We start from the raw sequence: 12,133 nt of genomic DNA, 5'->3' as shown, positions 1-12,133 counted from the left end.
TTTCAAGCTTATACAACACTCAGAATACGAACTATTATATGCAGATTTCAAAAGATTAATATATGCGAAAAGAAGTGTTCAGATTCGATTTGGTATAGTTAAATATTAAATAACGAAAATCTAAATAAAAGGAATCAGACAAAGGAGAAAAGGGTGAAAACGAGTTTTTTTTACAATACAAAAAAAAGGAAAGTATAACATCCCTACATTAACGAACATAAACGAACGTCGGATAACGCCTACTGGGCTAAATTACACAGCTTATTTTAAAGCAGCAACGTGACCAGCCTGGTAACGACCAGATGGATCTTCGGGGCAACCCCATTCAGCCTTGGGAACCCAACGCATAACAGTGTCAGCACACTGTCTAGGGAAGATTTCGTCGAAAAGCTTGCGGTACCAGAATGCCTCTTTGGTGGTAGGAATATCGTCACCCCATTCCCTCCTTGGAAGAGCAAATTCATCATCTGAAATACATAACTCAGCAGTGTCCTTCAAAGCGTCAATCCATGAATAACCAACGCCATCAGAGAACTGTTCCTTCTGTCTCCAAAGAATATCTTGAGGGAGATATGGTTGTAATGAAGAATCATGAGTTGTGTCAAAAGCCTTGCGAAGAATATATTTTTCTTTACGACCGTTAATATACATTTTCTCCTCAGGATCAATGTTAAGAGCAACTTCCAAAAAGTCCTTATCCAAGAAAGGAACACGAGCCTCAAGACCCCAAGCCATAGTTGACTTGTTAGCACGCAAGCAATCGGATAAGTGCAAGTTCTTAACACGACGCACACACTCGGAATGGAAGGCCTCACGAGAGGGGGCATTACCGAAATATAAATAACCACCAAAGATTTCGTCAGATCCCTCACCAGACAAAACCATTTTAACACCTTGAGCCTTGATTTTACGAGATAGTAGATACATGGGGGTACTTGCACGGATAGTGGTAACATCATATGTCTCAAGATGGTAAATAACGTCACGAAGAGCATCAAGACCTTCATCGATAGTGAAGGTGTGCTCATGATGGAAAGTATGCAAAAAGTCGGCAACCTTACGAGCCGCAAGCAAGTCAGGAGAGCCAGGTAAACCAATTGCAAAAGAATGAAGCTTAGGCCAAGCGGTAATGGTACGAGCCTCTTCGGACTGCGAAGTGCTGTTAGCGAGCTTCTCAGTTTCACGAGCGGCAATAGAAGCAATCAAACTGGAATCCAAACCACCAGATAGAAGAACACCATAAGGAACTTCAGCCATTAAACGCTTGCGAACGGAAGCCTCCAAAGTCTCGCGCAGAAGCTTGTAGTCAACGGGGTTGGAAGGAATTTTATTTTCGTCCCACCAGCTAGGCTTGAAATAGCGGACAGTTTGCTTGGTTTCGGAGTCGTAATAATGTCCGGGAGGGAAAGCAATGATTTTGTCGCAAACAGGATGCAATGCCTTCAATTCAGAAGCAAAATAGGCAGTATCAGGACTGTCAGATGAGAAGCCCTGATATAAAGTTGTAATACCAATGGGATCACGAGCAGCAACAACCTTATCCTTGTCTTGATCATATAAAACCCAAGAAAACATACCGTCCAACATGTTAGCGCAAGCAGGACCATGTTCGCGGTAGAGATATAAAATGACTTCACAATCGGAGTAAGTCTTGAATTTATAGTTACCCTTTAAGTTTTCGCGAAGCTTAAGATGGTTATAGATTTCACCGTTGACAGTAAGGACAAGTTTACCATCGTCAGATACAAGAGGTTGAGCACCACTTTCAACACCGACAATAGCAAGACGCTCATGGCAAAGAATAGTTTGGTTGCGAATAGCCTTACCAGACCAGTCAGGACCACGGTGACGAAGTTGTTTCGACAAATGAAGAGCCTTGGGCTTGAAAGCCTCAATATCTTCGGCGACGTGATGAACAGCAAGAATACCACACATAGTTAATGTTTCAAAAAAATTGACAAATAGATCTAAAATTTATGGTTACTAAACAAAGAATAGAAGGAGAGGGAAAAAATGGAAGATAATAAAAAATTTTTATCAACGCAGCTGGAATGATAGTTACCTTTTAAGATATGTAAAAGATAAATATTATCTTTATAAAAGAAATGTAATAGTCAAAAAGTAGCACTGAGCCAACAATCAGTTCAGAATTAGGTGTTAGATGTTTTAGAATGTAAACTCCAAAACGGAAGCTATTTAGCTCGTTCAAAAACTATAGGATATAATTTTTTGCGTTCTTTTTAATAAACGATGTTTTACGATCGTTTCCTGCCCAATTCTAGGAGATACCGTCAAAATCTCCCTGCCGATGTTGGAAAAAGTTAAGTGAAATGTAGAGATTCCGGGAACTTTTATAGGTTATTGCTAGCAGTGATTAGCGCGGTGATTACTACGATAGTTTGCCGCCGAAAGATCGATTACGATAAGATAATACAAAACGGTATTCAATTTATGATTTACAAGATAACTATGTGCGATAAGATTAGATAGCAGTGGATATAAACATTCAGTATAAAGTTATAAGGTATCAACAAAGTATCGTTTCGGAATCGTATCACTACGCCACAGTCGGCTAACTCACTACACTAAATGAGCAAACTATTTCTATTAGAATCCATCAGTGATGCTATTCCTCCTGCTACTACACATATCCATAAAACGCAAACATTAACAAAAAACCCTATCAAGAAACGGTGTTTGAAGTCTTTATATATTTAAAGGAATTACTGGTCTTTATAATATTTGGAAATTTTTTTTCTCAAAAAAAATAGCCGAAGTTTCGTCTTTTCTTTGTTTCTTTTTCTTTTATAACATAATTGGAAGCTGGCTTTGATAGTTTCACAAGCTTAAGCTACTTCTCTTCTCTTGTTTGACCAAGTATATTATTTGTTCTTTGTGATATCGTCTTCTTCTAGATACGAAGTAGTCGGTGGTTAATTGTTTTACAGATTGAATTGCAGATTGGTCAGGCGAGTTGAATCGATTCTTTTAACTTTGTGTGGATTTTAAAGCTTTTCCGTCAAAGTTGTTTATTTCTTTATAACTTGTTTATTTCTTTACTCACATCCGTTTTTCCCTCTTCCTTCTCGTTCTGTTTCTTCATCTTCATATAAAAATGGGCAGCAGTAGTAGCAGAAGAAGGTCTTCCTCCCTGGTCACTAAGGTACCTAAACCCACGATTGATGATCGTTTAGACCAAGGCTCAGCCACGAATTATAACTCTAATTGGGTGAACTATAAGGGCGCATGGGTTATCCACATTGTCTTGATTGCAGCTCTTCGTCTTATTTTCCATGCTATTCCTTCAGTGTCACGCGAATTAGCATGGACCCTCACTAATCTTACATATATGGCTGGTTCATTCATCATGTTTCATTGGGTTACTGGAACTCCATTCGAGTTCAACGGTGGTGCCTATGATCGCCTTACCATGTGGGAGCAATTAGATGAAGGAAATCAATACACACCAGCCCGTAAATATCTTTTAGTTCTACCCATTATACTATTCCTAATGAGTACTCATTACACCCACTATAACGGTTGGATGTTCTTGGTCAACATTTGGGCCCTGTTTATGGTTTTAATCCCTAAACTGCCTGCCGTTCACCGGAAGAGAATTTTTGGTATTCAAAAACTTTCCCTCCGTGATGATGATAATGACAGTATTCCTCGTTAGGATCACTGTGCCATATTGAATTCATCACCTTATAATCATGGTGTCTATCTTTGTCTTTGAGCAGGCTGTTTTATTCCGCTTGAAACTCCTTCACTCTCAAAAATATAAACAGTCTATTGCAGCTTTGTTACTAATTTTGTCAAAGATGAAACTAATCATTTATTTCCCGGTACTTTAGAAACCCAACCATTAATGACTTTTTGTTCACTTATTTGTGACGTCGTTTTTCCCTTTTATTTTTCCCGTTAGCCTTTACTGGAATCAAGGTCGCCCGCCTTCTGCTTTATTTCATTGCTAGTAATGGATGCCATAGCGGCAATTGCCAAAATTTTCTCCTAAAAAAAACTGTTCCTTTTATATAGGATTTGCGCATCATGATTTGCTTTCCCAAAAAACAACGGAATCTGTACGACCTTTTTTGCAGGTATTTGTAAAGGCTTTCCCTTTCTATTGTAAAACTTCATTCGCGTCTCGAATATCATCTTACATATTTTTTCTGATTTATAAAAATATGCACATAATTTCATATTCGACCGCTTTGCATTTCATTATAAGACGCTTCTACTTGAAGAGAGCTATCCTTGTGCACGAATGTTGTTTAATTGTTGCAGGATACAAATTCATGACTGATGTATTTATTCATCTATTTTGTCTTGGTTAGTTAGTTTTGTGATTTCATTGGGATGTTCCCTAATAAAGGAAATTACTCTACCACAGATATACTCGTTCACTAGTAAAAGTAATATTTTTAAGTAATTAGCTGTTCTATTTATATATTTTTCTAGTTGTAGTACGGGTGTATATGCATGCATGTATGTATAACAAAATGTTTCAAGCTGTGAGACTATAAAGCGTGCAAGAAAAGGGAGCACAAAGATCGCCAAATATTATATGCAAAACAGTAAATGAAGGACTAATGCAAATGAGTATTTTTTATGGAAATTAAACGAGCAAACAGAGATTCGACAGTAGCCAGCAAAGCTCAAAAGATAGCAATAGCTAATTTATGTAAAAATGAGAAAACGCAATGAATGATTTGTATGCAAATGTTACCGTAAAAAGGCTCAATAAAACCAGCTGCTGCCAATGTATTAGTTATGGCGATTATCATCAGACTTATGGTCTATAGCAGCAGTTTCATTATAAGAATGATCATGGCGCTTTTTGTTAGAGGTTTGAGAGGATGAAGAGCTACTAACATTGAAAGAACCATTGTCATTAGATGGAACGGTTTGGGCTGGTTGCGGGATGTTGACTGTTGGGTTTGTTGGATGAGAGCGGCGTCGGACTTTCTGACGGAAGTTTAAAACTTCATCTAAAATGACACGGCGTAACTCATTTGCATCCTCAATGTATTCAAAGCTGAAATCAAAGACGGAATCACACACAGGTTCGTCAGAGGGATCATGCCAAACAGCTAAATAGGGATGTTCTAAAGCATCGTCAACCGAAATACGTCTGTTGGGGTCGAAAGCCAAGAGCTTAGCAAGCAGGTCAAGAGCCAAAGGATTGGCTTTAGGAAAATTGGTTTCAAAAGGAATAGGTCTTTGCTTTGGCAAGCTTCGAACATACTCCTGTGCACGGGAACTGCTTATATGAGACAGGGTTTCCTCATCAGGTGTGCCAAGTTGATGCAAAATTAAATTTAACTGATGAACAAAATCTTTTCCCTTAAACAAAGGGGTTCCACCTAATAGCTCTGCCAAAATGCAACCAACACTCCAAACATCAATACCTTTATGATAGCTGCTGAACGAAAGCATAATTTCCGGAGCTCTGTACCAGCGCGTTGCCACATACTCCGTCATAAAACCAGGATTTTCTTCTGGATTTTCAGAACATCCGCGAGCGAGGCCAAAATCGCAAATTTTCAGCTCACAATCAGCGTTAACTAAAAGATTACCTGGCTTTAAGTCACGATGAATAACGTTGGCAGAATGAATATACTTTAAACCACAAAGTATCTGGTAAATGAATGATTGAAAATGCGCATCCGTTAATGGCTGACCGGATTTAATAATAGCATTCAAATCGGCCTCCATCTATTATAATAGTTAGTAAGTAATTATACAAATATTTCCGTGACTAAAACAGACACCATATGTGGATCATCGCGTAACATACCAACTCTTCGTAAATGTAAACTTCATTAAAATTGTATGGATTTATAATGTCGAGATCGTAAATGCAAGTAATCTACCATGTTAGTAAAGTTTATAAAAAATAGGAAAGACATCACTATGCAAATGTAAGACAATGAGCAGTTCAAATTTTTTAATCAACCGAATTCCAAACATTATATCAAGATTTATAAAGGAAATACTTTTCAAGGATGATTAGAACTCATTTCTCATAGAAGACTTTTCATTGTATAAAAATTTGCATTTTCATCAAAATGCACCTCGTTAATACATCCCGGTGATGATGAGTAATCAATCACAGGAAGCCGTTTTTGCATAAAAGACTTACGTTACGATGATTACGAAAATGAATCAGCAGTTTTATCTCTCTCAAAGCTCTTTTTGTAAGAATGGATTTAGAAAACACATTCGTAATTTTTTTTATGGCTACAGCCTCTTGATCTTTGCTAGCCACGTTTCTTGCTGCACAAACAATGCCGTAAGCGCCTTGACCCAACTCCTTCACTACCTAAACTATGTTAGTTTTCCTAAAAGTTCAAGCAGATGCGATTTTCTGTCAAGTAAACAAAATGTTTTGCAAATGCAGCAGTTACCCAAATATCTCATACCTTAAAATTAGGCTCGACATACATCTCCTGGTTAAACACACGGTAAACACGATGTCGACGGTCCATCCTTGCGACTTATAGCATGCAACTTGAATTTTTAGCTGTTTGGCAAAAGGGATGTGGAAAAAACTACAGTACATCACTTGTAGTGATTAACGATGCCTTATATTTCACTATTTGAATGCAAGTCGGTTAGATTTGAAGACTATCAGATGGAATTTATGGTATTAAAGAATATGCATACAAATCTAATAAATATATGAGGAATACTAAAAGAAACTAGGTCCAGAGTTCAAGACTACCAAAAGCGTCAACAATAAGCACTATAGCGTACGGTTGGTACAAGAAGGCCATGTCAACGATGGGGTGCAGACGATTTTCGCTAGGTAGATTCTTTTGCTGTTGAAGGAATAGAAGAGGCCTTGACACTCCCGAAGACTTTGGGCGTACATTCTGTTGTTCAGAGACTTTTTGGTAGATAGGAGGTTTGTTATGTATTAAAGATAGTTTTGAACTCTCGGAGTCGTTGGTCACCGACGAACTAGCAGAGACATTGTGGGGATTCCAAATAAACGCATGAGGGCTTCCAGAAGCGGCAATGAGAAAAAGTGGCTCTCGTTCGACAGAACCTGCAGACGGACCTCTGTACCTATAGATTGGACTAGATATACAAGGCCAAGGAGAGTCGAATTTGGTATTCAAATCTCTTAATCCCATGTCATTGCCAGAATCTATATCAAACTTTTTTTTTTCATTAAAAGCATCAATTCCAACAGATACCGGAATCGGACTGGTGAGTGAAGAATTCCAGTTTTCTAAGAAAACCTCTTCGGTTTTCCCTTTTTCAACGTCAAAATTTACTATGCCTGAAGCGGATCTGTGACTCGCTGGAACTGCATCTTCAAGATTAACTTCTTTATTATCCAAGTTGGTAAGGACGCTAAAACTGATACTGACTGTAGTGCTTCCAAACGAGTTTAACATTCCGTGATTTTCTAAAGGATTGATGGGAATAGTAGAGTTAATTGGCTGAGTACTACTTGAACTTGTACTTGAGCTACCTGGAACCTTGGTAACGGGACTATTGTTATTTCCGGAAGTATACTCATTAACGTTGCTACGTTTTTTGGTAACATCTAAAAGAAGATGCATCTGATCAATCCTGGCTGGCATATGCCAAGAGCATGATAATGTCCCAAAGCGGAGGTCCCAAAGTAAGAGCCATCCTTTGGTAGTCCCAATTAAAGCCCAATTACAACCCTCAGAAACTACTACACTAGTAGCTGACCCACACTGTAATGGTAATTGGTCTGATGACAAAACCCTCATCATTCCCACGTCTAAGTATACGATGCGTGACCATTTTGTAACAACGACTAGACGGATACTCCCGTCGTGAAATGTAGAAGCTTCCATGGAGGTTACAGAATCACTGAAATCCAAATTGGGAATACGACCAGCCGAAATTAGAGTATGCCGCTGATTGTTAACGTCAAGTCTGTGAACTTCCACAGAGCCATCTTGAGTAACAGAAGCAAAAGCGTATGTATTACCTAGAAAGCATCCATTGACCACAGAAAATCTATTCCTCTCGCCATTACGTCGCGTATGCCCATAACTTAATCGGCATTCACATCTCATAGTTGAAATATGACGAACACTTTCAACTAATTGCCATGCTCTTACAACACCGTCAGATCCCAAGGTAACGAAAAAAGATGAATCTGGACTAACCAAAACTTTCTTCGTACCTCCATCAAGAAGGCTTCCTAAATATATCTGAGCAACTCGTGATCCTTCTGGATGCCATTCATGAGTCTGAACTATTTTATTCGCAGCCTTCGCAGACACCTTTGTTCTACGACGCAAAGGTATATTAGAAGCCCAGCTTGGTGAAACAGCAGCACCAACGTTAAGTGTCGAAGCCGCTGCTTCTGCATAAATTTTATTTAAATAATTTAAGACGCATGGATTAGTTCCAGTATACGATGATTTTTTTGCGCCATTTTGCCTCGTGGTAAGCTTTTTCAAATCGATATGAGTAGTAAATGATCTTTGGCTTCGAATACCGGCAACATTAGTTGTATCATTCGTTGAAACCCTAGAAGAGATCAACGGTGCGAGGCTTTTCCCCTTCGATTCTTTAGCATGTTTGTCAGAATCTTTAGAAGAGACTATTGCTTCTACAGAGGAAGGCTCCAAAGTATTATTTGTGAGTAAGGGGTTCTCAGTATTATAAGAATTCAACCCACCGGTATCGTCCGTTGGTTGAGTGACTGTGGGATTGTGTGTGTCAACCTTGGAGCTAGCAGTGTCTGAAGGTAGTTTAATTTCAGGATTGTCCGTTTGTCTGTATACATCATGAGTACCAGTAATGGTCTCTCCATTATCAGAATTAGACTCCCTATTAATATCAACTTTGATATCTGATTGTGAAACGTCTTTTGGTTTTGTGGTCGTACCAAAAGCATTAGTCATATCCGTCCCTACATATGCAATGGGATCTCGAGCAATTAAGTCATCGTTATAGGAGCGGCTTGTTTGAATGGATTCTGCATAAGAATTTCTGTCCAAGAAAGTTTCATTGGCGATAGAAGACGAAGGGGGTCTTTCTGGGTTCCAAAAAATGGTTTCTGGTAATATGTGCAAGGGAGCATTAGGGTAAGTATTCAGTTCCCGTAATCCACTTTGTCGTTTATAGTTGATTCCATTTAAATTAATTTTCGTTTTCTTAACATAATCTCTCAAATTAGCCAGTACCCATAAGTGCTTTACATCAACTCCCATTTCTTTAATGATGTCAGCCCATTTCTGGTCATCTTCACTAAGCTCTAGCATTTCTGTGGAAGTTATAATCACATGGCCAGTTAGAGAGATTTTTTTGTGAGTATACACTTCTGCGTGGTGCATTATTTCTCTCTTTTGCAAATTTTTGGTTCTTCCTAAAAGCGAATCATTGCTTACATCAAGAGACGAGTAAGACGCATCTTTATCACACTTCCAAAAGCTTGAGTTTTCGGATTCTTCATACCAGCGGGTCAAAGTAGACCAAACACTATCAGATACCATAGGCAAAATAAATTGATCTAGCTTTTCTAAAGAGTTTATATCACATAAATTGGACATCAAGTAAGGTCTTAATAAAGGAGTTACAATACAGTCCCTATCAATATCATCAAAACTTTGATATGCAGAGTAAATAACAGACAAGGCAGCTCTTCGAATATAAGCATTAGGTACAGCAACAAGTGGAAGCACAAGCTGTAAGATATCAACAACAACAAGCTTTTCAAATAAGTGTAATTCGATCAGTCCAGAAAAAGATCCCAAGACACTCTCAAGGACAGCTGGCTCAGGATCTACTAAAGCCTGCAGCATCAAGGGAAGTATATACTCATCTACACTCCTTGGACCGATGAAAATGGATAGACCGGTAATACTTTCAAAAAATGCACAACGAAGCATCCAATCCGTGTCATTCAAGTAAGTTATCAGATGGCTCAAAATCAAATCGTTAGACTTTGCTTTACCGAAAAAAACACAAAGCGGAGCCAAAGCATTCAGCAAAGATCTACGAACAATAGAAGAGCTGTCCGCTAAAAGAGTAGAAACGTGCCTTTCTACAGTAACTACTAAATCGTGTCGACCGGTTTCAAATAACAATTCAGCCTTTCCATGATTTATATTTTCATATTCGGATTCAGGAAACGATAAAATACCAGCATTCCTTAATGATTGAGCCAAATTTAAAAATTTGGAAGCTTGTTTGGCTAAAATTGGAAGGCAGGATGCATATGTTGCTCGAGTACGAGAATTCATATCGAAAAGAAAATGCTGAAGGTCAGGAAATAAATACTCCTGAAAAAGAAATGCATTAATCGGAGCAATAGAGGTTACATTACTAACTAGGCGAGTAATCGTAATAAGCGCACTAATCCTTACATCGGCGTATTGGTCACGAAGCAAAGTCATAACAAAAGGTAAAACTGTATCAAGTTTGGACTCATCGCAGATGTTCCTTGATAAAATTTGCACCAAACTTAAAGCGTTTATCTTAGATTCTCTTGTATTCACGTGTCTAATAGTGGAAAGAACTATGGGAAGAAGAACAGCGGCACCATAAAGATGATTTTCATCCGTTTCAATAGATGAAATATCCTCAATGACTGAAGGAGAAGGTGCAGGTGTGGAACCTTGCTCTTTATCCTCAAATCCTTTTTTTTCTTGCATAGTATTATACAGTCTTAGATACCAATTCTTGGCAGCAGGGTTTTTATTATAAAATTCATCAAGTGTGGTAAAAAGGGGTACAGAATAAGAATCTATTCCATTATATTCATGAGGGGTGTGCATAAGGTTTGAAATGTCATTATTATTTGGGGGCATAATATCTCTGTAAATGTCGTCAATTCGAGAACCATACAAACTGCAAGCGTCATTAGGCTGCTTGGCAGAAAGAATTCCGCTTGGATCGACTAAACCAATACAGTAATCATACAAAGTGTCATAAAAGCATGCAGGAAAAACGGTTCCTCGATATTTCTGCAAATAGGCATCAGCCGACAATCGTTGACTGGGATCTCTGTCTAGCATACTTAGAATCATGTTCTAGAAGTATTATGTTAGTAAACTAACGTAGAATGAATTCTATATAAGATTTCTTACTTGGGTACTCTTATCCTCGATTTGCTCAAGAACAGACTGTAAATCGTAAGACCCATGGGCCTTGTAGCTAAAAAGCTGAGAAAGCGTAAAAAGAGGCGACTCCTCCAAAAGCAGTTCTGCAAACACACATCCAAGACTAAAAATATCCATTGCAGGCGATAATGGAGCAGGTTGTAATTGCGATGCAGGAACAAATCTTTCGGGAGCGATATTACAGACTCTTCGAGATGAAGTGTCAAAAAAATAGCCGTAGTCAGCAGGATTATCCTCTGGCAAATAAGTAGGTTTAAAAGAGCTAAAGTCCGATAGATAAGCCCAATTCCAAGAAGTAATTAAAATGTTTTCCGATTTAATATCACCATGACAAACACCAAGTCTATGACAATCGGAAATTCCCTTTAATAATTGAAACATTATCCACTTTTTTTCAGTCAACTCAAGAAAGGGCCTAGTAGAAATTCTATCATACAAATTGTGAGTCACGTATGGACGCACCAGGTAGGCAGCGCGAAGCGTAACCAACGTTTTTATATAGGGTACGGCATTTGGCACTCTATATGAGATATTCTCTTGCTCCTCTGTTGTTTTAGTTAGTCTTTATTCCCATAATTGATGCGATTCGCGTAAATGAGACTATAAACAAATGACCTACCCTTCAACAAATTTACAATGCTTGACAACGAAATTTCCGGAAGTTTATTTACAAATACTTTGATTAAAACATCATATCCCTTGCGATCTTGCATGCGAAACGTTCGCAAAAAATGTGAATCCCCTAGACTAAATTTCGTAACGTTAGAATTGCTGGGAGAATAAGAATTCTTTGACTTACCTTCTTTCATTGTGATATTCTGGAAGCTCTTCCTCGAACAATTCATGGAATTGGGGGGTCTGGATAGTGGAAAGCTGAATCCCCATAGGTCCTAAATGTTGCTTGCACAGGGCATCACTTAAATGTAAAAAGGCTAAGGCAATGTCGTAGATGAGATGGGCCTTTAAAAATCACAATAATGGTATAACGAACAATATTTGTAAATATCCTT

At 38.3% G+C, this 12,133-nt stretch overlaps 4 protein-coding genes and 9 long non-coding RNA genes across 13 annotated transcripts; 9 read left to right on the top strand and 4 right to left on the bottom strand.

The window, feature by feature from the left end:
- The first annotated feature begins 50 nt into the window (after positions 1-50).
- On the top strand, positions 51-443 carry SPOM_SPNCRNA.4857. Its single transcript, NR_194213.1, has one exon. It is a non-coding gene; the product is annotated as a non-coding RNA (long non-coding RNA).
- Positions 56-2,324, bottom strand: asn1 (asparagine synthetase). Its single transcript, NM_001431012.1, has 2 exons — positions 2,063-2,324; positions 56-1,948 (listed from the first exon to the last, which is right to left on the bottom strand). Exon 2 carries the CDS (start codon positions 1,933-1,935, stop codon positions 262-264), a length of 1,674 nt encoding a protein of 557 aa, NP_001417923.1. The 5' UTR covers positions 1,936-1,948; positions 2,063-2,324; the 3' UTR covers positions 56-261.
- SPOM_SPNCRNA.4856 lies at positions 572-952 on the top strand. The gene has a single exon (NR_194212.1). It is a non-coding gene; the product is annotated as a non-coding RNA (long non-coding RNA).
- SPOM_SPNCRNA.4855 lies at positions 1,651-1,954 on the top strand. The gene has a single exon (NR_194211.1). It is a non-coding gene; the product is annotated as a non-coding RNA (long non-coding RNA).
- SPOM_SPNCRNA.4854 lies at positions 2,166-2,377 on the top strand. Its single transcript, NR_194210.1, has one exon. It is a non-coding gene; the product is annotated as a non-coding RNA (long non-coding RNA).
- A 260-nt stretch (positions 2,378-2,637) lies between these two features.
- On the top strand, positions 2,638-4,398 carry orm1 (ORMDL family protein). Its single transcript, NM_001021197.3, has one exon. It carries the CDS (start codon positions 3,116-3,118, stop codon positions 3,674-3,676), a length of 561 nt encoding a protein of 186 aa, NP_595290.1. The 5' UTR covers positions 2,638-3,115; the 3' UTR covers positions 3,677-4,398.
- SPOM_SPNCRNA.4853 lies at positions 2,856-3,902 on the bottom strand. The gene has a single exon (NR_194209.1). It is a non-coding gene; the product is annotated as a non-coding RNA (long non-coding RNA).
- Positions 4,399-6,535, bottom strand: pmk1 (MAP kinase Pmk1). Its single transcript, NM_001021196.3, has 4 exons — positions 6,426-6,535; positions 6,146-6,325; positions 5,801-5,872; positions 4,399-5,718 (listed from the first exon to the last, which is right to left on the bottom strand). The coding sequence occupies exons 1-4, from the start codon at positions 6,489-6,491 to the stop codon at positions 4,768-4,770; spliced, it is 1,269 nt and encodes a 422-aa protein (NP_595289.1). The 5' UTR covers positions 6,492-6,535; the 3' UTR covers positions 4,399-4,767.
- On the top strand, positions 4,463-4,681 carry SPOM_SPNCRNA.4852. The gene has a single exon (NR_194208.1). It is a non-coding gene; the product is annotated as a non-coding RNA (long non-coding RNA).
- On the top strand, positions 4,826-5,701 carry SPOM_SPNCRNA.4851. The gene has a single exon (NR_194207.1). It is a non-coding gene; the product is annotated as a non-coding RNA (long non-coding RNA).
- On the top strand, positions 6,196-11,023 carry SPOM_SPNCRNA.4850. Its single transcript, NR_194206.1, has one exon. It is a non-coding gene; the product is annotated as a non-coding RNA (long non-coding RNA).
- Positions 6,516-12,057, bottom strand: vps15 (serine/threonine protein kinase Vps15). The gene is made up of 4 exons (NM_001021195.3): positions 11,923-12,057; positions 11,743-11,870; positions 11,091-11,668; positions 6,516-11,033 (listed from the first exon to the last, which is right to left on the bottom strand). The coding sequence occupies exons 1-4, from the start codon at positions 12,006-12,008 to the stop codon at positions 6,705-6,707; spliced, it is 5,121 nt and encodes a 1,706-aa protein (NP_595288.1). The 5' UTR covers positions 12,009-12,057; the 3' UTR covers positions 6,516-6,704.
- SPOM_SPNCRNA.4849 lies at positions 11,474-11,765 on the top strand. The gene has a single exon (NR_194205.1). It is a non-coding gene; the product is annotated as a non-coding RNA (long non-coding RNA).
- Positions 12,058-12,133: the final 76 nt, after the last annotated feature.

Source organism: Schizosaccharomyces pombe (genome assembly GCF_000002945.2).
Source record: "Schizosaccharomyces pombe strain 972h- genome assembly, chromosome: II".
NCBI lineage: Eukaryota > Fungi > Ascomycota > Schizosaccharomycetes > Schizosaccharomycetales > Schizosaccharomycetaceae > Schizosaccharomyces > Schizosaccharomyces pombe.
This window is presented reverse-complemented; position numbering and strand designations above follow the sequence as displayed.